At 48.6% G+C, this 22,309-nt stretch overlaps 3 protein-coding genes across 11 annotated transcripts; all 3 read right to left on the bottom strand.

Moving 5' to 3' along the window:
• Positions 1–10: 10 nt before the first annotated feature.
• Positions 11–3,798, bottom strand: LG05H6orf136 (linkage group 05 C6orf136 homolog). The gene is given in 8 exon segments (XM_074332622.1): positions 11–302; positions 379–448; positions 1,022–1,222; positions 1,403–1,491; positions 1,778–2,179; positions 2,985–3,209; positions 3,211–3,429; positions 3,431–3,798. Coding segments are annotated over 8 exon segments (1,488 nt in total). The 5' UTR covers positions 3,599–3,798; the 3' UTR covers positions 11–188.
• Positions 3,799–3,972: 174 nt separating this feature from the next.
• ATAT1 (alpha tubulin acetyltransferase 1) lies at positions 3,973–15,683 on the bottom strand. Of its 8 annotated transcripts, XM_019717360.2 has the most exons (13): positions 15,532–15,682; positions 15,004–15,064; positions 14,800–14,891; positions 14,614–14,674; positions 14,379–14,492; positions 14,093–14,194; positions 9,865–9,910; positions 9,678–9,746; positions 7,873–7,944; positions 7,461–7,704; positions 4,803–4,882; positions 4,676–4,718; positions 3,973–4,326 (listed from the first exon to the last, which is right to left on the bottom strand). In XM_019717360.2, exons 1-13 carry the CDS (start codon positions 15,636–15,638, stop codon positions 4,152–4,154), a joined length of 1,266 nt encoding a protein of 421 aa, XP_019572919.1. In that variant the 5' UTR covers positions 15,639–15,682; the 3' UTR covers positions 3,973–4,151. The 8 variants fall into 8 exon arrangements, with proteins under 8 accessions (XP_019572919.1, XP_074188718.1, XP_074188722.1 ...); XM_074332617.1 differs by having other exon boundaries at positions 4,676–4,882; XM_074332621.1 differs by lacking the exon at positions 4,676–4,718.
• A 393-nt stretch (positions 15,684–16,076) lies between these two features.
• Positions 16,077–22,296, bottom strand: MRPS18B (mitochondrial ribosomal protein S18B). Of its 2 annotated transcripts, XM_019717364.2 has the most exons (7): positions 22,143–22,296; positions 20,834–20,942; positions 20,639–20,736; positions 20,443–20,511; positions 18,891–18,957; positions 17,267–17,326; positions 16,077–16,658 (listed from the first exon to the last, which is right to left on the bottom strand). In XM_019717364.2, the coding sequence occupies exons 1-7, from the start codon at positions 22,218–22,220 to the stop codon at positions 16,366–16,368; spliced, it is 774 nt and encodes a 257-aa protein (XP_019572923.2). In that variant the 5' UTR covers positions 22,221–22,296; the 3' UTR covers positions 16,077–16,365. The 2 variants fall into 2 exon arrangements, with proteins under 2 accessions (XP_019572923.2, XP_019572924.2); XM_019717365.2 differs by lacking the exon at positions 20,443–20,511.
• Positions 22,297–22,309: the final 13 nt, after the last annotated feature.

The following is a 22,309-nucleotide window of genomic DNA, read 5'->3' as shown; positions in this document are numbered from 1 at the left end:
AAATTTGATCTTAGGTTTTCACTTAGACTTTATTATTTACAAGTTTAATTACACAGCAGCTTTCCACAGCATGAAATAGAAAGGAAGGAGAGAGAAGAGGGGAGGAAGCTGGCCCGAGATTCTTGGCCGCTTCCACTTCCTCCTCTTGTGCGTAGCAGTCTTCAGTGCTGCCCCCACCTAGTTCCTGATCAGGCCTTGGGACACAGGTGTAAGTTGGGCTCTGGCTCTGACAGCCCGAGAGTCACCAGGGCTCCCACAAGCAGTTTCTTCACAGGCGTTGGGGGTGAGTGTGAAGGCATCAGCTGCAGAGAGAAAGGTCACTGCCAGTTAGCAGGATGTGCTACCCCTTGCCCCGCCCCACCCAGCCCTAGGACTCACTTTGTCTAGGTGATGGCGACAAATGAGGCCACTGGAATTCAGGTGGAAGGTGGAATAGGCGTCATAGGTCCTGGTGAAGGAAGAGGCTTACCGGGGGAGAAGGTGACTGGTCTCACAGTTTAACTCAAGCATTTGCTTAAACTAGTAGTTCCTTAACTTTGCTACATATTAGATCATCTGGGGAACTTCGAAAAATCCTGATACCCAGGCTGCACCCTGTCCCAATTAAATCAGAACGTCTGATATCGATATTTTTAAAAGATCCTTAGGTGATTCCACTGTGCAGCAAAGTTTGTGAACTGCTGGTGTGGGGTGAGCCTAACAATTTCTTGGGATTCTACTTGGCCAGACATTTCCCAGGTGCTTTACCTAAAGTGGTGAGGCTCAACTATGAGACAGGAATTTTCACCTGTTCAATAAATAAATACTTACAATGTGCCAGGTAACATACATGAAGAAAAGCTGAGTTCAGAGCTTTCCCAATACACTCCCAGCCCCTATTTTTATGACATTGAGTAGACTAGAACAAGGAGCCTGCAGTCCAGTCAGGCAGGTGAAGGACTGTCTGCGAGACCAGACCATCAATCCTAAAAGGGTATGATTAGGAAACTGACTGTAGTGTGGGTCCTTCTTCCCTTCTTACTGGTAAAGCTCTTCCTTGTCACGCTTGTAGAAACGCAGAAAGAGCGTGTGGATGGGCAGCCCGACGAGCCGCCAGCGAGCTTGCAGGGTCCAGTTCTCAGGGTGGCGAGTTAGCTGTAGAATCTCCAATTGAAGTTGTGCAAAATAGTTCCAGGCCAGGAAGCGGCAGAGGGTCAGTGACAGAATATACCATGTCCGGCCCCTGTGATGGGATGGGAAAGAAATCTCATGGCAGAATCAGAAAACCAAACTGGCCACTATATGAGGAATGGGGAATAGTTGTAGAGAAGCAGCCTAAGACCTTCTCTAGTACGTGAAAAAGGTCAAGTATATACACTGGGCCCTTTTCCTCCCCAGTGCCCACCCACGCCTGGATTCTCACTTGGTACGTATGTTCAGGATCTCATTGATGAATTCCACATCCGATGAGTAGAGAGTGTAGTCATGGGAGTGAAGGAAGAGATTGGGGAGCTAGGTGAAGAAGAAGGTGTCAGCCCGGTGGGAAAGAAAAGATGATCCTATTTCTCAGTTTCCTATATTTGGTGCTTCCTTATTGCCCCGAGTGAAAGATCATCTCCGTGCCGTTTAACTTCCCTTAATCCAAACTGAGGAGACTTTTCCTTGGGAAATGTCTGTAACATATTTCTATGCTTGCCTTGTGGTTCCAAGAAAGAATCTAGTTGACTAACCCTCTATTCCCAAGTATTACCTAGGTTCCTTCCCAATGTGGATCAAGACCACTTTCGGACTGACTTACCTCTTGTCTCAGTCTCTCATGCATGACAGCCAGGTGCTCCTCCATACTGGGATCTCCTGATGGAGTGGCAGGGGAAGGGCGGGAAGTCCCAGGGGCTTGGAAAAGTATCAGAGCTCCCGGGTAGGGGCAGGGAGGTCCCTCAAATAGGCTCCTGAGCCCATCCAGGCAGCCGCTATGCAACTCAGGTCCTGGTCCCTCTTCCCCCTTTCCTGGAGGGAGAACCACCCATGGTGAGCTGAGGGCTGGGACCTGAGGAAGAGGTAGTGGGAGAGCCCTGGGAAGCAGCGGGGTGTGAGGGGGTGTGGGTGGGGGAGACCAAAGAGGAGGAGAAGTTGGAGAAGTAGTAGTCGTGGAGTGGGGCCACAGGGGTGGGAATGGCAGAGCCCATGGAGAAAGCTGGTCCTAAGGAGGAAGAACAAAAGGGAAAAAGGTAAGGATCTGGTGACCGAATGCCCCTTCATCCAAACTGTGCTCCTAAGACGCTTCCAATCCCATCTGCTCCTCCGGACAGAAGAGATGGAATTACTAGAGGAAAATGGGATGGATTCATCACCATCTCCAGGAGGAAACAGTTTCCTATGACAAGCACCTCCCCAAAACATTAGCAAATACTTTTTCATTTGTTTAAGATTCCAATACTGTCTGGGGACAGTTCCACCAGTCTTATAGCAAGAATCATGTACATGTTTGAAGAATGAACAAATGAATGAAAAACAAATTTTATTGCACTGTGGATGAAATGATGGGGCCGGTAACACAACTCCACAATTAAGTGTGTGAGGCAGATGTTGTATAGAGGGAAAAAAAACATTCAACTGGAATAGGAGACATTTCTTTGAGTACCGATTGTATCATGTATCCTTAGGCACTCATTCCCTATGCCTCCGTTCCCTACAAATGTTCTCTTATAAATGAGGATGACAAAGCCACACTGAGTTATTATGAGGACTATGTAAGATAATAAATGTAATAAAACTTTGTGACCTATAAAGTAATATATAAATAAATGTGAGCTATTATCATTTCGGGTCCCACCGACACAAGCCCGAGACTGTCAAAGGCTGGACCTCACTCCCCCTGGTTTACCGACGTTGAAACGGCGATGAAGAGGAGGTCACCCAAAGTCAGGCCTGACCCGAGTCCCTCCGCTTCCCCAGGAACCCCCAGGGGTGTTACTCCTGGGAAGGCGAGCAGGCCGCGTGGGTACCTCTGTCCCGGACGGTGTCCCCGAGGCGCCGACTCCGCCGGGGGCGTGGCCATCTTGCCAGCCAGGGCGCAGGGGCCCGAACCGGGTCCACCCGGGCCGGCCTTCCTGCCAGGACCGCTATCCGGGTTCAAGATGCGCGGGCTGCACAGCGCGCCCGCAGGTCTGTGTAGTCGGGACCAGGGAACTCCAGGGTGGCGCCACGGCCAGGCTGCGAACCTCTCCACCCCCTGCCCTTCAAATCACCTCCAGGCACAGGTAACCGCGGAGTCGCGAGCGAAGTGCGGAGCGCCCCGCTGCCGGACCTCCAACCCCGCCTGCCCACCCCAGACCCGGGAGAAAGGCCACCAGTGAGCGCCAGGGCTGACGGCGCCGCCCCCTTGGTCCCCGCGACCCCGGGCCCTTCAGCGCGCCACCTGGCACAGGTGGGAGGGGGCGGTGGGACATCACCGCGCCTGCGCGGAACGGGGAGCACGCTCCGCCCCACGCACCGGCTCCGAGGAGGGTCTCTCCCCACCCCCTCGCCTCCCTCCCCCTGCTCTCACCTGGGGGCGAGCTTGGTAGGCCCGGAGGCAGGGGCCGAGACGCCGGGCCGCCCCCCTGCTGGGCTGGTACATGATCTTCCGGGAGCAGAGAGAGCGCCTCCTGAGTGCGGCCTTCGGCCTCCTCACGGGGTGAACGCGCCCCAGAGCCGGCTTCTTGAAGGGGAAAGGGGGGGTGTGAGGGACTGAGGGGAGGGAAACGGAGATGTTGCGCGCTTGCGCACTGCGGCCGGTTCCAGGGAGGCGCTGAGGCGCCGGGTCTGCAGTTAACTGCGCCTGCGCTCCCCAGCCCGGAGGCTGCCTAGAGCGCTTGCGCAGTAAGTTAGCGGCCGCGAACTCTGCGGGCGCACCCCGGGTGCCTGCGCAAAAAGCTGGGCGAGGATGGGGCTGAACTGGGGCAAGGAGAGTGGGGGGCGATTGAAATAACAACAGTTAAGTTTCTCAGGAGCTCTCGTGAGAAAAATACATACTTTATTGCTCTGGTTAAAAATAAGATACAAATGATTTAGCACTGATAAGAAAACCTGTTGAATGAATGAATAAATACATCTATTATGAGGGTGGGCTTTGGCTAGCTCCTGTAGAGTGATAAATAATACTGACTTTGAAGGTGTGACGGGGGTTGCTGTCACCAAGGCCTGGTGCTGCGACGTTCCTGCAAGTTTCGAATGAACCTGGCGTTCAACATGTCCCCAGCCACTGTCCAGTACTGGGCTGGCGGGGCCTGTGCCTGTGGAGGAACTGTGTGCATGGGTTCCTCCCCATACCCATCCTGTGACAAGACCTGCTCCTCACTGGCAGACCTGGTAGGTAGGAGGGAGATGGAGAGTGGGTTATAGAGGTACTGAAGTGAGAAGAGCACACTCTTCCAGGTCTGTCTGGCTCTTACATAGCGAAGGACACATGATAGGGTATGAGACTGGAACCATTAGCACTATGTCCAAACTTGAAACTCCTCAGACAGTGCTGAAGGAAGTACCAGAATTGAACCAGTGTGGAAAGAGGCTTGTAGATATTAGGTAGAAGAATTTGGGAGAGGAGCTGGCGTCCAGTTTGGAAAATAAGATTTCAGAGGAAGGAGCTGAGAGTGATGTTAGGAAAGGAGACAGACAGAGGTGGTGGGCGGCTGGTAGGGGATGGGCGGGGCCTCACCTCTTCTCTGTTTCCTGTTTCCCCTGCTTCCATTCCTGGTTGCCTGGGGAAATACCAGGCATGTGCATGGGAAGGCTGGAGTTAAGTAGAGAATATGGCCTACTTGATTTGAGGGATGAATACTTACCTGTATTGGAGGATGAGGAATTCAACCCCCCATGGCGGCTGTAGCTGCAGCTTTGGGCTACCAGCCCTGGGGAAGTCCCCCTGTAGAAGAAATGGGAGATGATGGGGAAGAGGCTATAGGATGAAAAATGAGTGGATATGGAGGAACCGGAGGAGAGGGATAAAAGGAACAGCACAGGAACACAGAGAAATGTAGTTATCCTTTCTGTGGGGTTTTAATCTAAGCTGTGCCCCAGAAAAGGGGAGGGAGCTCATTTTATACCCCCAAAGATTTTCTGGAACAATCCTGATTTGTTGCTTTATTATTTCTAGTTGGGGTAATGTATTAAAAGTAAAGCTTAATGTGATGCGAATCATCTCATAAAAACAGACTCACATATAGGCTACACGAATTTGTTGGACCAGGTGCCCTGATGTCTGGTTTGGAAAACAGTTACTTTAATTGTAGGGAGTAGTCAAGTTGAATTTAGGAGGAAAAGGAAGGGAACCTTTGAAGATATGTGACAGACTATGTTGGGCCCTCAACAGAGGTAAGGGATTGTCTTGAGAGAGGTCCAAGGGTTTGTGTGTGGAGGAAGGGCAAGAAATCAGTGGGAAGAGGAATCCAGGGAACAATTGGGGGATTGTTATCAGGACATAGTGGATCCCAGGGATTTTGGTAAATCTTCACATCTCGGCAAGGGCTGGCCTGGGGTAAAGGGTAGAAGTCATTGGGGAGAGCTGGAGGTTTCTGGAGGGAATGGAGAAGTAAATTCAGAAGCCTACACAGAGGATCCAGTGCCATGAGAGGAGGCAGAATCCGGAGGAGAAGATCCAGCAATGAAGTGGGGATGGGCAGACAGACACCAGATCCTGCAAGGAGAGCTCTAGGACTCCTTGCTGGAAGATCTGCAGATCTCAGCAGTGAGGAAGAGGAGAGGGACAGACATCCCTAGATCCCAGGACAACAAGTGGTGACACACAAATGAGGCTGAGACCTTAAGTTGTTTTTTTTGGGTGTTTTTTTCATTGAAAATGTCCATTTAAAAAACACAAAGGAATTCATACTTTATTCAGACAACACTAAGAGGGAAAAGAAAGGGGGAATGAGTCTGGAGAAAGGGAGATCCTGCTCCCAAGGATTTGGGGAAACACAGTGGGGGTACCTGATCTACCACATATTCAGAGGGTAGGGAGGGGGAAGGATGTTTTATACCCCGGGTATGGAGCAGGGAAAAAGGTTCTTGGTATGGAGAAAAGAAGAAAGGAAGGTCAGAGAAGGGTTTCCCATCATCTCAAGACAATCTCACAAGACAGGAATATATCAGCATCTAACTGCTGGGGGGGAATGGACGCGAGCAGTTCTGGGAGCTAACAGATCCTTGAGACTCATGCTTATCTTCTGAAACATGGCTGTGATCCCAGGGTGCTTGCTGGGATCTACTGCCAAGAAAATGACTCCCTCACAGAATCTGGGTCTGGGGGAAGTGGTAGTGTCTTTAGACCCCCAAAGCAGACATCAGCTCGGGTTCCCTGACATATACACAAAACATGTAATGAAGAGCTTGGCAATGTTGAGTGGATCCCTTTATGGAGCTGGTAAGTCCCTGTCCTACCTAACTGACCGCTCTGAAGCAGAGCTCATTGGCTGGCGTCAGCAGGCTGAAAGGTAAGTGTGGCAGGTAGCACAAAGCCGTCTTAGGGCCACTAGTAGACACTGCAGAGTGAATATGGGATTTACTCCTCGGACAAGACTCCTTGAGAGGCTTCCCTGGCAGAGGAGGCCCTTGGACCTTCCATGGTGTTCCAGAGTCTGCCAGCAAGCCAGTGTGTGCTTCTCTGGATACTTAGTATAACCCACCCCACCATGGGATCTGGCAGCGATTCACGCTGTCTGGGACTGTTCAGAGACCAAGTTAGGAGAGAAGGGATGCTTTTCTATGGCAAGAAAAGCCACAAAGTAGTAGGCCATCTGGGACCCTGATGACCTAGTTGTCCAAAAAGGGCAAAAGGGAATCCTATGTGCTGTCAGGTTCCACTAGATCCTGGGGAATGCAATGGAAGAATGGGTCTGGGGTTCTCAGGGGGAGGGGTCTCTGCCCACCCAGGGTTTCCCAGGAAGGGGCGGGGGTTAACTATCTCTCAGTATCGACTGTCATCAGAGCGGGGAAGGGAGCTGTGGAAGGATGTTATGGATAGGAGGCAGGGAGAGGGAAAAGGGGGGAAGAGAGAAAAACAAAAGTCAGAGGTGAAGAGAAAGCTAAGGAGAGAAATACAGGAGATGCCCACTCCGCCTGCTTGATGGACTCCTGCCACACAAGGCACTGACATGGGGCCAGTGGCTTCCCAAATTGTCAGAGACATTCCCAGCAAGTATTGTACCACAATTTCCCCCAACTTAGAGGCTCAGTTCCCCCCACCCATGGATCTGGATTCTTCCTACCCTTCCAATTCTCACTATAAAACTAGGGTCCCTAGACTCCATATCAAGTCCTGTTCTGCTTCCTCACTGTCATTTATTCCCAGAGCACTCCCTCAAGTATTCTCCAATATATTCTCCAAAGGTTTCAGGACCCTCCCAACCCACCTGTCCTATTGGTTCACGTCTCTGATGGATTCAAACGTCCCTCTGCTATTTCTAACACACTCTTGAGGCTCCCTAGCTTCCAAGTCCTATTACCTGGTGCGGCGACGCTGGGCTGGGCTGCCCCCGGGGTCGGTAGCCAGCAGGAGGCGGGCGGTAGGGTGTGGGGGGCAGAGGCGCAGGGAACGCAGCAGCTCCTGCTCTGGCACAAAGGGGCGGAGGGGACCCCGTTCTGGAGAGTTTCCCAGGCTGCTGGAGCGGGGGGGTGGGTGGACTGGAGGTGTAGCTCGGCGAGGGGCCCTGTTGAGGGGCCAAGGAGGCTCCACAGCTACCTTCAGAACTGAGGAGAGGGACAATAAAGAGCAAGACAGACAAAGGAAAAAAGGAGAGTGAAAAGAGTCATGACAGCAAAAATTAGGGTAGAAAAAAGAAACTGCAACCTTTAGACTGAATGAATCGTTTGTTTGAGTTAAGGCCCCCAAGCCCAGACGCCCTACCGCAGTCTTACATTCTCGGTCACTAGAGGAGTATGGTTTAATGTCTCCCTCTGCTCTCTTGGGTGGTAGCTTCCTCGCTGGAGCTGGTGGTGGAGAAGACACAGGCAAGATAAGCATCAGGAGACACATTCTGCACCCCTCCCCCTGGCCCCGGCCCCAAACCTCTGCTCCCTGACACCACAGTTCCTTCTGGGGAAGGAGGAGAGCTTAACTCCATCACAGAAGCAGTAGCTCTGTGGTAATACCATCACACCGAAAAGGAATCAGGGTCGGGAGTGATGCTGGAGCACTTCTGAGGCGAGCCAGAAGGAGGAGGGAAAGATCCAGGAGGAGACTCGGGGGCCTGGGAGGCACAGGACAAGGGTGGCCAAGGGAGCTGAGCTCTTACTGGCAGCGGGTGTTGCCAGGCCCCTGGGATTCTGGGGCCGTGCAATGGTCCCAGCTGGGGCCAACGAGGACCCCAGGTCCCTCGAGATGAGATGGACAAAGCCCTTGGTTAATCAGGAATTCTGTGGAGAGGTCAGGAGAGGTTGGGGTGGGCAGAACCTCTCCTTCAGGTGCAAAGATGGAAAAAGATTGAAGTTTTATTAGAAAAAAAAAAGGATGAGGATAAAACATAGACATGTGCAAGGGAATTACCAGAGTAAATGGGTAAAGTACAGCATAGGGGATATACTCAATAATATGGTGATAAATATGTATGGTGTCAGATGGGCACTAGACTAGTCAGGGGGATCACTTCTTAAATTACGTAAGTGTTTAACCAGTATGCTGTACACCTGAAATTAATACAAAATAATATTGAGTGTCAAAATAAATAGTGTAAAAAAGTAAATAAAATAGTCAGCAGAGTAAATGGGAGGCTAACTTATTATCCAAAGCTCTGCCTCCCGCCCCCTCACTTCTCTACTTGCTCCCTCCTTTTCCCTCTCAAGAAGTTCTCCATCATGGGTGGCAAATGAGAGACATCTCAGGAAACCCATGGAAGCTTTATCCACAGTCCCGCCACTGTGGACGTGCATCCTCACACTCCTTACTGGCTCTCATCCCTACAGCCCTACATCAGCAGGAGCCAGATGGGGCAGCCTGGGAAACCAACTGTCACAGACGTGAATTGCCTCAGTGCCTGACACTGGCTGAAGCTAATAACTGGCCCTGGACTGTCTTTGGGGTGGTGGCTGCCCGCTTTCCTGGCCATGAGGCAGGCGGGGCCCTTCTGTGTGAGTGTGTACTGGGCAGCCAGCAGATGGCTGTGCTTCTCTACCTTGGGAGGCAGTGAGGCGGGAGTGGGGCTCAGACTGGCAGGGAGCGCGTGGTGAGGATGGAGGAGGACACATGGGCAGCATTTCAGTACCTCCGAGGTCTGCTGCCTCCAGATCAATTTCATTATTTGGTTGGTAATGTTATAAATTCTGAGCATTCTCGTCTAAATCTAGTATTTAAACTTGGGTCCATTCATGTCACTATTCTGTGACTGGAAATGGAAGGGCTGACTGCATGTGCCTGACCCTCACTGACTGACAGACATGAGGGGTTTACAAAGGAACGTGACTCTGGCCTATGTGTATGGACCCAAAGCAGCAAGAGACTCCATCAACATCCATCGTTAAACAGGCTCCCAATGAGCTTGCTTCGTTAAGTCTCAACAAGTTCAAATGCACTGAGCTCCCATGAGGGCAGAGGCAAATGGGTAAGCACTGCTGGACACTAGGTTGCTTTAGAATTTTTCTACCCTGCCCACAGATGACACGGTGCCCTGTGTGGCCTCAGAGTAAGGCGCCATCACTGCCCTATGGGCCCACCAGTGCAGCTTTACCAGCGGGAGAAGGATCAAGCACAGCAGCGCGAGAGTGTCGAGTCGCCCTCAGAGAGGGAGCGGGGGGCCCTGTGAGGAAGGAAGCGGTGGTGTCCCTCAGTGCGGGGCCAGTGGGACCAAGCATCCAGCTCTCTCCTTTCCCTCACCCCAACTAGCTGACCAGCACACTCAAGGTGAGAACACTTACGATGCTGGTGGGCAAAGAAGCCTTCGAAGATCACAAAGTTGTTCACCTACAAGACAAAACGAGCCAAATGTTACAGTTGTCCATTCAGTCACTCAGCACACACGTGGGTATAGAACCCTGTGCTGGAATAACCAGCGGGAGCAACAAAAGCCAGCCTGCCTGTTCTGAACAGACTCAGTCACTCAGACCCTGATAAGCTGTACCCAAAGTTGATATGGAATTGCAAACGACTTTGAATAGCCAAAACAATCTTGAAAAAGGAGAACAAAGTTGGAAGATTCACACTTCCTGATCTCAATACTACAAAGCCACAGTAATAAAAAATGGTGTAGCAGAGGCCTAAGGAGAGATATACAGACCAATGAAAAGTACTCAATATTATTAGTCATTAGGGAGATGCAAATCAAAACCACAAAGAGATATCATTTCATACCCATTAAGAGAATTATTATTTTTTTAAAAAGGGAAATAAATGTTGGTGAGGCTGGGGAGAAACTGAAACACTCAACCATTGCTGGTGGAGATGTAAAATGTTACAGTCATTGGAAAAACAGACACAGAATCACCACATGACAGCAATTCCACTCTTAGGTACATACCCAAGAGAATTAAAAATACAAGTGCAAACAAAATCTTATACACAAAAATTTATAGCAGTACTATTCATAATAGACAAAAAGTAAAAACCACCAAATATCAATCAGCTGATAAACGGATAAACAAAATGTGGTGTACCCATACATGTTCTTCAGGCATAAAAAGGAATGAAGTACTGACACATACGACAATATGGATGAAACCCCTCAAATGTTATGCTAAGTGAAAGCTAAACACAAAAGCCACACATTGCATAATTCCATTTATATAAAATGTCCAGAATAAGCAATTCCAGAGAGTAGATTATTGGTTAACAGGCTGGGAGAATGGGAATGGGATGTGACTGGTGAACTGAATACCATGTTTCTTTTTGGATGATGGAAATGTTCTGGAATTAGACAATGGTGGTAATTGCACAACATTGTGAATATACTAAAAACCACTGAATTGTGTTATTTTAAACAGTTAAAATAGTGAATATTATCTTAAAAACAAAAAACCCAGACCCTACTTTTAGTTTCTCCCAGGACCCAGGCTAATGAAGACACAGTGCACAAAATGTCAAGGAAGGCATCCAAAACTGCCCAAAGAAAACCTTCAAAACAAAACTCATTAGCAAGGCCAAATGGTTTGAGTACAGAAATACTGAGAAAAACTAAGATTTCAGTAGGGTTCGAATGGGTGGGGTTGTCGAGGGAAGACGTGCCGGAGGACAGGGCAGCACTCCGAGAACGACTAACTCATCACTGCAGAGTGATTTCATTATATTATCACAAACTGGCAAATGTGACCACAAACTATATTACAGCATTCAAGTTGGCCTTCACAACAATCCTTGGAGGCACTATTTTAAAGAAGAGTGAAAAAGGCTTGGGGCCATGGCTTGCTCAAAGCCGAGTAGCAACAAGTGGCAGAGCTGGGCCTCAAGCCCCAGACGCTTGATTCTAGCTGCAGCATTTCAGCCAGGAGTTCAGTGCGGTCATTAAGAGTGGGCCATGGGTTCAAATTTGAGCTCTACCAATTAGCAGTGTGAACTGGAGCCAATAATAGCACCTACCTCAAAGAGAAGTACAAGGATCAACTGAGATGATGCATGCAGATACCACACAGAGCTCGTGAAACATTAGCCATTATTATTTATACTTGATATTGCTCTGGTCTTACACGGTACCTGGGTAATGTGTTTGTTGCCAAATACTGTGCTCCTTCCACTGCTCTCTGCTGCCTCTTAATGGGAAAAACACATGTGGAAGACACTCCGAGTAGACCCTGCCTATCTCCTGCCTTGACCCTGCCGTAATGTCTGCCAGCCCGCCCTCATCTTCCCCACAGCAAGCACAGGCCCAGTACTCCAGCCACACCAAACTGCCTGCAGTGTCCTGACAGGTAGCTTAAAATGTCTCTGACTTTGCTCATTCTGGTTCTTCAACATGAAAAGCACTTAGCCCATCCACTTCCGTCCCCCTGACAAACACTCACCTTTCAAGATGAAATGTCAGCCAAGCCTTTCCTTACCCAACCTCAAGCCCAAGGTAGTGCTCTCCACCATGTCCTATGCCCTCTCTAAGCGTGTCAATCAAATCACTTTCCCATGGATGAACTGTCCATGTTCCTATCCAAGGCTAACTTGGTAACTGAATCCCCAACCCTTCCCACCCAATGACATTGCTTTAGCAATTTTCCCCATGTTCTCTGACATCATCAAATTTCCCTTCTACTGAATCATTCCTTTGTGGTTAATTCTTCCAACTGAAAAAAATCAACCATCTCTTGATATGCTTCCCTCTCTAGTTATTGCTCTATTTCTCTGTTCACCTTAAAGCAGCATTTAGAAGAGTGGCCTAGTCTTGCTCGCTCCAGTTCCTAGCTTCTCCTCCCCCCCACCACTGCACCAAAATAGCTCACCAGTGGCCTCAAGCAGCTAAATCCATCGGTCACTTCTCAGACCTCTTCTTATCTCACTGATCAGCAGCAGGTGACTCAGTAAGCCATCCCTTTCTCCTGGAAACAATTTCCTCACTGGCCTTCCAGGTCACCCTGCTTGTAAGTTTTCATCTACTTCACTATTACTCCTTGGTCATACTTGCTACTTTGTCCTCTTCTCCCTGATTTCTTAAATGAATGCCCAAAAGCATAAGTCCTGGGACTTTCTCTAGCACTCCTTGATGATCTTATCCTGTCTCACTGCTTTCAGTCTCCTGTGTATACTGAAAACGCTCCACCCCAAACCTTATCTTTGACCTCTAGGGAAATACCTAACTATCCACTCAACCTGGACTTTATCACAGACATCTGCAATTAACATATTCAAAATGGAGTCCCTCTACTTCTCCCAAAGCTGCTCCATCAACCCTCGTCGTTGTCTCAGCTAATGCAACTCCATCCTTCCAACTTCTCAAGCCAACAGCTTGGGGAATCATCCTTCACTCTCTCCCTCTTTCTTTAGAGAATTTAACAGGAAATCTTATTTCCTTTAGCTTCACAATATTTAAAATTTGACCACTCCTTACCATCTCTACTGGAATCACCTTGGTCTGAGCCACCACCATTTTTCATCAGGATTGTTGCTTCCTAACTGGTCTACTTTCTTCTGCCCTCGGTCTCTTTCTGCTTATTCTTAACAGTTAAAGTGATCTAGTTAAAAGTAAGTCAGATCCTATCATCTCTGCTCAAATCTCTACAATGGTTCTCCTTTTTTCACTTAAGAGTAAAACCCAAAGCCTTTGAAATAGCCTTTAAGGCCCGAAATGTCCTTCCTCCCACGTTACAGCTGATCTCATCGCCCACACACCCGTCACTCATGGTACTCGAGTCACACCAGCCAATTCACTCTTCCAGGCATAAGCCTACTTCACGGCCTCTACACTAGCCATTGCTTCTGCCTGGGATGCTCTCCCTCCAGACATCTCTTGGCTCTTATTCTCACCTCCTTTAACTTATTACCCAGATGACACTTCCTTAGTGAGGCTTCCCTGCTTATCCCATTTAAGCTTGCAATCCCACACTGCCATCCCCACCCATGGCACTCCCAAGCCCTCTGCTGGCTCTCATTTGTCCAGAACGCTTATAATCAATCATAGTATATACTTGTTTATTATGTCGTCTGTCTCCTCAACTGAAATATAAGCTCCACAGGGGCAGGGACTTTTATCTGTTTCATTGTGTAAAGTATTCCTAGCGCCCAGAACAGTGCCAGGTGCTCAATAAATATTTGTTGAATGAATGGATAGCATCAGTAACATTACATTGCATTTACTTATAAACCAATCACCTTCCCCATTATAGACCAAAACTCCCTGAGGACAGGGAATGTGTATTATTCTGGGCCCTGAATAAATGTTGATTGAATAAGTAATGGCTTATGTGAAAGCAAGGAGGAGAAATGAGCTGGCTATGTTTAGGGCACAAACATATTATTAGGTATACAAAACAGCCATGATGAAGAGTCAAAATAGATGAGAGCTGCAGAATGAGACATGGTTAAAAAAAAAAAAAAAAGCTTAGTTGTGTAAAATGAATCCCATATAATGAGGAATAAGGAGTGCTTGGAAGGTGCCACTTTTCTGCCCCCAAATAATAAGTAAATTCGATGTGAATGCTCAGCGGGGATCTAGCTTGTGAAACCTCTAACCTGTGGGACTGTGGTCTCCAGGTTGTAGTGTTTATTTAGGAACTTCAGCAACTTCTGTGAGGGTCGGTCAATGGCCAGTTGGTGTGGTTCAACTCGCTCCTTCTGCAGGGAACAGGAGACTCAGGATAGGAGGAGGTGAGGGGAGAACATGCCAACAGCACTCAGGAGCCTGGGAAGGGAACAGGAGGATATGGGGACGTGGGGGATGGGACGGTGGGAGGCAGGGCTCTGGGCAAAGGGGCCTTGATCTCCATTTTGGAGAGACTGGTGAAGAGATAAGTGATACCTGCAACATATACTGGAAGAGTTCACGCCCGTGGCCATGGCGTTGAAGTGACTCATGTATATAAAAGTCCAGGATGCAAAGTGGTTCCACCTCATTGTGAGCCTCACGATCATCCTAAGAGGAAAAGAACAATAAATATCTTTTAGAACCAAGACATCGTTGCCACCTCCCAAACTCCAGCACTTTTGTCTTTAGGAATCAAAACATGTGAACTCTCAGCTTCCAATAAACTCACCAGTACAAAGAGTTTCTTGTATCCAACTTTGAGGAAGCCAATAATGGCTCCTTTTCCAGCCCTATAGAATGGGGAAAATAATGAACAAGCTAGTAGCAGTTATGTGAAAGAGGTCGAGTCAGAAAAGGGAGAGGGGCTGTGGGAGGAAGGAATTAAACACAAGGTGGAAGAGCATCTGGCACTCACGGTCGAGCTGAAGTGTCTTTCAGCACATACATGACATGGCGGTTACTCTGCATCCTGGATGCACTGGTGATGGGGGCAGGAAGATGCTGGGCCTGCCAGGGAGATGACAGACTTTCGGCAAGTTCCTTCCGAAGGATCCAGGTCTCCCTTATCTCCATCCCCAGAGAAGCCTCCCCTTTGCCCCATCTAAAGACTACCCAATACCTTGGCAGAAGCCTTGCCCAGTTCATCTACAATGGTCATAATTTGCTGCTGCAAATCAACACTAGAGAGGGAGGAGATAAACAGAAAAATCACTGAATGAGAGGGTTCTAAACAATCACTCCCAGGGAAACTGGACCACAACCCCAACCCAAGTTCAGCACTTAAGACGCTGACTTTACCTTGGAGTCTTCCAATCTGATTTTTCCACCCCACCCCTATGGAACCCAAACTTTTGCCACACCTCCTTTCAAAGTGGTACACTCCCTCCTCCCTTGAGGTTACTGTGGGGAGGCAGGAAGGGCGGGCCAACCATATCCTTTGGTTGGGATCACGTATTTGGCCAAGAGGTAAAAAGTCATAGATCCAAGCGGATCAACCCCATTAAGTCTAGAGTCAAAGGTCGCCAACGGGGTGAGCCAGGACATCAAAAGGAGTGGTCACTCATCAGTGAGAAGGGGGCGTGGTGCCTGGATCAGGTTTCTAGAAGACCCGGGAGAGAAGGGCCTTGGGGCGGGTTTGAGATGTCACCGGGCTGGCGTTGTGGTTCCGGGTCGGCGGGCCGGGGGCCGCAGGTGCTGGTCCAGCACCGTGATCCGCTCCGGGAGCAGCGCATCCACGTCGAACGGGAACTCCATGGCCCATTGTGCACGGGGCCCCACCCCACACAACGTCACTTCCGCCCCTCCCTCGCCGCCCCGCCCTTTGAAGTCTATTTCCCGGTTGCGCAGGGAGGGGCGCAGCTTCTCCTTCCCTCCGGCAGCGCCGTCGGCTTCGCGACGCTCCTCTTCACCACTGCCAAGGCGGTGGGGGCCGTAGCGATGCAGTCTTCTTCGGCCGAGTGTCTTATTCTCCGGCCCTTTAGCCCCTGCTGAATAGCTGGGCCTGGTGGGAACACTGCCTCGGGGACCAGGGCCTCACGAAGGTGGCCAGACAGAAGGCTGCAGCTGCCCTTTCCGGGTGGCTGCTGGTCCCTCGAGTCACTGGTTGGGCTGGCTCAAACCCGACCACTCCTCTCCACACAGCAGCACGCATTCCCCCCACAGGCATGGCATTCATCTGAAACTCAGCCGAGATAGGAGATACAGCTTTATTGTGGAAAAGCCGAGTTGGCACAAGTCTGAAACACCAACAAAATGTTGAGCCCATCTTTTTACACTATTGGGTTAGGGTTTCCCAGATGTCCGTAGTGCCCTCCCTCAGCCTCAGATGTATTTATCCCCTTCATCAACAGTCATTTCCTTTCTCTGGCCCTGGACCAGCCACTGGCCACAAAACAGACACAATTCTTCCCGGGAAATCCCATCATGTAATTCCTAGGTGTTAGCTCCTGAGACCTCAGGCGGCCTTCCCTGCCCACAGCTCCTACAGAGCACTCTGAGGGCCCGCCTGCTCAGCGGCGGCTTCAGCTCGGCCTGTGAGTGGCACCTCAGGCAGTGACTCAGGGGCAGGGCCACTCTCTTCTCGGAGATGGCCTTGATAGAGCCGGCGAAGGCGGGACAGCTCTCTCTCTGACGGCTGCTTCCAGTTGTACCATGGGTACCAGGGGTCCCCTGAAACCAGAGTGGGGGCTGGCGGAGTAACACTCACAGCTCCATGAGAATTACTGAAGTCAAGATCCCGAGGTTCAACCTGGGGAATGTGGTAACGGAGGAGACCTAGGGGATTAAAGAGAGAGAGAGAAAGTAAGGGAAGGGAGCAAGGTGGGGCAGTTCAGATTAAGAGAGACAGTAATGAAAATAAGCTATAAAGGGAAGAAGGGACCAGTGGGAGCCACTGGGTACATTTGTGCATGTTGTACATGTACAAAGGCCAACTGGCCAAGGGGACAAGCATGGGCTGACACACTGCCTGGGCTCTTGCCTACCAAGCTGTGCAGCCCTGCACCAGACCTATGCAGCAGCATCTGCCCTAATGGAGGGGCACCTTTTCCTAATTTGTGCAAAGGTATCATGGAGCCCAGGGCCAGAAATTTATACTATCAAAATTATCAAAGATCAAAGATCCTCCTATGATCTAGCTATAGCATTGAGACCAATAGTTATAAGGGGGGGGGGGAAGGAAAGGAAGAACACGGGGACAGGACAATGACAAGGTAAGAGACTCGGGAGAGGGAACAAGGGACAGTGGAGTGATGAAAGAGATTCTTGGGATGAGCATGTTGGGTGCTAGCTTCTCAGATTGGTGGGAACATTTATACCCATCCAGCCCTCAATCCCCTTCCTGAAGCCTACCAAAACTGTCCGGTGCCCCTTCTCACACTCACCGCGATCCCTGGCTTTCTGGATAGCCTGGGTCAACTTCTTGTGCTGCTTCATACAGACTCCTGTGGGAAGAAAAAGGTAACTCAGTGAGTGCTCACTCTATAAGGCATAAATAAGGAATAAAACCTCTTCTCCATGGTGATGGAGGGCTGGATTTGGAAGACCTGGCTCTATCTAATGACCCTATTCTCCTGACTCCTCCATGCGCCTGTCCCTCCATCTGCCCAATGAGAAGAATCCTCTCTCTCTCTGAGCTGGGATAAAAACGTAGGAGAGTCTAGCCACTATAGAAAAGCCATTTAATTGGAAAGGCTCCAAGGCAGGGAGCAGAACACAAGTCAAAGGGCAAGTGTGCTTAGTTAAAGGGTTGGGTAGGACAATTCAAAGAGAAAAATTCAATAAAGAAAATACTGGGGATGGCCTGGTGGCCCAGGCGGTTAGACCTCCGTGCTCCTAACTCCAAAGGCTGCCAGTCCGATTCCTACATGGGCCAGTGGGCTCTCAACCACAAGGTTGCCAGTTCAATTCCTCGAGTCCCGCAAGGGATGGTAGGCTCTGCCCCCTGCAACTAAGATTGAACACGGCACCTTGAGCTGAGCTGCCGCTGAGCTCCCAGATGGCTCAGTTGGTTGGAGCGCGTCCTCTCAACCATAATGTTGCCGGTTCGACTCCCGCAAGGGATGGTGGGCTGTGCCCCCTGCAACTAGCAACGGTAACTGGACCTGGAGCTGAGCTGTGCCCTCCACAACTAAGATTGAAAGGACAACAACTTGAAGCTGAATGGCACCCTCCACAACTAAGATTGAAAGAACAACTTGACTTGGAAAAAAGTCCTGGAAGTACACACTGTTCCCCAATAAAGTCCTGTTCCCCTTCCCAAATAAAATCTTTAAAAAAAAAAAAAAAATACTGCAGGTCTGGGGAAGCCAACCTCAGAGAGTACCAAAATAGTTTTTTCTGTTTTTTACAGTTTGACAGGCGTTCAAAACTCCGCTTTAAAATTCCCTGACAAACCGAACTCCACTAATCATGCTGCCATCCCCAAAACGGTAAGTCCAGATTATTCTTTACAAATTCATCTTGCTTTAGGGCAGGGGTTGGCAAAATTTTTCCGTATAGGGCCATGTATTTTAGGCCTGGTGGGTTCTAGAGTCTCTGTCTCAGTACTCAACTCTGCCGTTGTAGCCTGAAAGCAATTGTAAACAATATGAAAACAGACACAGTGGTGAGCCAAATTTGGCATGTGGCCATGGTTAGGAATAGATTAATCTTGAACTGTTAAGCTTACAATTAACTGTCAATGGTATAAAAGACCTTATAGGATACTCAATTTCTGAGAAAGCTTTTTGTAAGACTGAAGAGACCCTAAAGAAATAAGCATCACTATTTATTTTTAAGAGCTACATTTAGATCGTTTGCTTACAATGACACTGGCATGTAAATTCTGTCTATATGTAACAGTTTTAGTATGTCAGTATCTCCATTAAGCCAAGATTTCCAAAAGGTTCAAACACACGTTTTATGCTGTAATGGGAGCCACCAAACAAATACCTATCATCTGACTGAATAAACGAGAAGTGCTCTCAGGAAAAACTATTCTGATGGTGACAGGAGTGATGGGCTAACCTGTGTATGGCGCATGGAAGATGATACCCGTGTGGGCGCAGACAAACTGTTCCAAGAGCTTCACGTTCTGTGTGGGAAAGTGGTGGAGAAATGAGAGAGAGAGGGGAAAGCACCAAGACCTTTAGAGACTGAATATGCACAATTCCTACACACCCCACAGACGACCTTAACTCGTCTCTCCAGATGCTACCCTCCTTCATGTCCCAGTTTTGGCCCCATCGCTTTACTGAACACATTCTTGAAAACTCCAGCAAATATTTCCCCTTTCCTGCCTTTCAACCATTTCACATGCGCATCTTACATTCAGAATTCTCTTCTGCAGGGGTAAGGTTCTAAAATCAGCCCTCATGCAAAAAAACTGGGGACTATCAGGTGGCAATCCCTGAAATCACCCAGAAAATGTAGTATATGTTATAATGTGCGTGTATGAATGATTAAGGTATGTAACAGCATGCTGTGTATAAAATATATATTTACTCAGATCAATTTTAGTTTTAATTATATAGACTGATTCTACAACTGCAAATTAACCACAAGTAATGAGACCCAAGGAAAAAGCAGGTATACTTATGGAGTGGAATGGCAGGCAGAATCATCTGCACTATGAAATTTGTAATCTTTCTCTCTCCCTTGTTATGTGATTATAAACTGTATAAAATTGATTACAATTGGAGCGGCCGGGTGGCTCAGTTGATTAGAGCACAGCGTTCACAACACCAATGTTGCCAGTTCGATCCCCACGTGGGCCAGTGAGCTGTGCCCTCCACAATTAGATTGAAAAACAACGACATGACTGGGGCTGATGGGTCCGGGAAAAACATACTGTTCCCCAATATTCCCCAATAAAAATTTAAAAAGAAAAAAAAATTGGTTAGAATCCCTTTTTATTAAGCAATCGTACACAGCTGAAATTGAGAAGTCAGCCACTGGACTCCTCCACAACTTGTGTCAGACGGGGCCTGAGAATAGTCAGACACCCTCCTCTGCTGACTGCTATATAAATGCCCTCCAGCTTCACTGATGACCAGCCATTTAGCTTCTGATCTAATACCTTCACTGCAAGCTCAGTTTTAAAAAGTTTTTGAATTTTTTAAGGAGCAAGTCTTGTCCTTCTCACAATGAAGGCTTTTTGAAAAAATAACTAGACTCTATACAGTGCTTCATGTATCTGCCCTCCAGCTGCAAGTCTCAGAATGCCACCAAACATCTACATGACAAGGAAATAAAGAAAACTTCAGGAAAAAACTAACCCAACCTACTTGCTAATAATTGTGATGGATATAAATAAAATTTGGGCATTGCTGTCCCATCAGAAATGGGATTTTTTTGCCTCCCAATTTAGACTATAAATTTCACAGGCAAGGGATGAAGTTTTTCACTATAATCCATAGAAGGCAAAAGGCTGGAGGGAGGGAGTTTTTATAGTGCCAGAAAGCCAATACAAAATGGTTTGTCGGGGTGCCGGGATATGAAGAGTGGGGCACCCCTGGAAATCTGTATAACATTACAAAGAAGCTTTAAATCCTTTTCCTGGAAAAAAGATTCTCCTTACCCTAAAGTCGATGTGCAGCTTGTGATCCCGGCAGATAGGGCAGGGATTCCCAGCAACTTTATTTTTACGCTGCAGAGAGAAGAAACTGGCAGGTGAAGATGTTCCAAGCCCTGTCAGAAAAAGTGCTGCTGCCACTGTCACTATGGTCTCCACCCCGACTTTACACCCCATCCATGTGACACCCTCAGAAACTCACAATACATGTCTTTCGAGTCCGCTGTGGGGGTATTCCACCTTTGTGGTTCCGACGGTAGTCAGCCCAGATGGGGCGAGAACCATAGCGGGTCTGGTATTCTGAAATTAAGGACCACACAGGTAAGAATGCAGCAGGTATCTCTGCCCATTTATTTCAGACCCCACATGACCCTCCCCTTCACCACTTAAGAGGTACCTTCTGAGTCCAGATATTTCCAAGGTTCATTTTTATAAGGGGAAATGGGAACCAGGGGTAAAGAATTTTCCTCAGGGGAGGCTTCAGTGCAAAGAGTCTGGAAGGGAACCTGTAAAAGTAGGGCAAAAATTAAAAGATGAATTCAAGGAAGGGACCCTGTTCTGTTGTTTTGCTGCTGACACTTCAGGGAGGAGGGGCATGCACACCCATAGTGTTAATGGAATATAGCAGGAATATATATGGAAGGTAGCATTTTTGTTGGGCCATTTTTGTTGTGAGATCAACAACAACCATTCTATCTCAAACTAGATGCTGAAAGAGAACTTAATGTTAGAAAATAACTAGGATAGGTGACCGAGATGCAATCTTACTTGACAGGACAACTTAAAAACATGGCATATGTAAGATAGTCATGCTTTTGGAGACAAATTGAGTCCAGTGGAGGGAAAAGGGTGAAGAAAGAAAAAGAGAGGATGTTTCGCTTCTTGGAAGTGTGTGGCAGGGAGGGCATACATAGGAGAGGTGAGTCTCCAACTCAATCCAATCCAGAATCAGAGCTGCCCAGTTTTATACAAAGTTGAAGGTCAACATTCCATAGGGAAGAACAAGCTGAGTCCTAACGCTAGCTTTAAAGCTACCAGACCTGTCATTAAAGCCGTGGTGACCCATCACCACTCTTCAGTCCCACTTTAGGGAGTGGAGCTGGGCAATCCTTCCTATCTCACCCTGCCCCACCAAGAACCTGCCCTGCCCTACCAAGAACCTCCAGGGTGGTGAGTACACGAGGCTGAAGGGAAACCTCAGTCCAAAGGGCTGAGTTAAATTCTCATGTATTCTCTCACAATAAAGTGACTTAGTGACATAGACGGCTGAGTAACCTGTATCAGGTCGAGAGAATGTATCCCGGCTTTACTGGGATAGTAGGGCTGGTAGAAAATAGTGTCCCTGAGCTCAAGGACACTGCAGGGCATCACAGATTTAGACACCACCTGCATAGTTAAGAGTTGGCTCTGCATGACCGAGGGAGAGGGGGTTCCACTCTTTCACTTAGTTATTTAGCCAACATGATAAATTGGGAAGAGGATGACTCTAACCCTGTCTCTTTGCCCTCGGCTCGGGATTTTAAAATTGCACGGAGATTTGAGGAAGGTGAAGGGAAAGGGTGACTGGTGGTAACGAAGTGTTGCCTAGAAACCCGAGAAAAAAACCCTTAAGAAAGTCTCTGCTCCTGGATTTCCAGGAGTGGAGCGACAAGCTGAAAAACACATAACTAAATTAGGGTTGTACAAAATGTGCTCCAAGGAGTTACCTGAACTCCGTAGGCAACTCTGAAGGACCAAACGCTAGGAAGGCGCCTCAGCAGCGTATTCATTACGGAGGCCGCCATCTTGACGTACGTCCGAAGGTGGAATGACCGGAAAGGTGACTGCGCATGCTCCAAGAAACTGACTAGGGTAGGACCAAGGAGGAGCCTAC

This window comes from Rhinolophus sinicus, linkage group LG05 (assembly GCF_036562045.2).
Source record: "Rhinolophus sinicus isolate RSC01 linkage group LG05, ASM3656204v1, whole genome shotgun sequence".
NCBI classification, from domain to species: Eukaryota; Metazoa; Chordata; class Mammalia; order Chiroptera; family Rhinolophidae; genus Rhinolophus; species Rhinolophus sinicus.
This window is presented reverse-complemented; position numbering and strand designations above follow the sequence as displayed.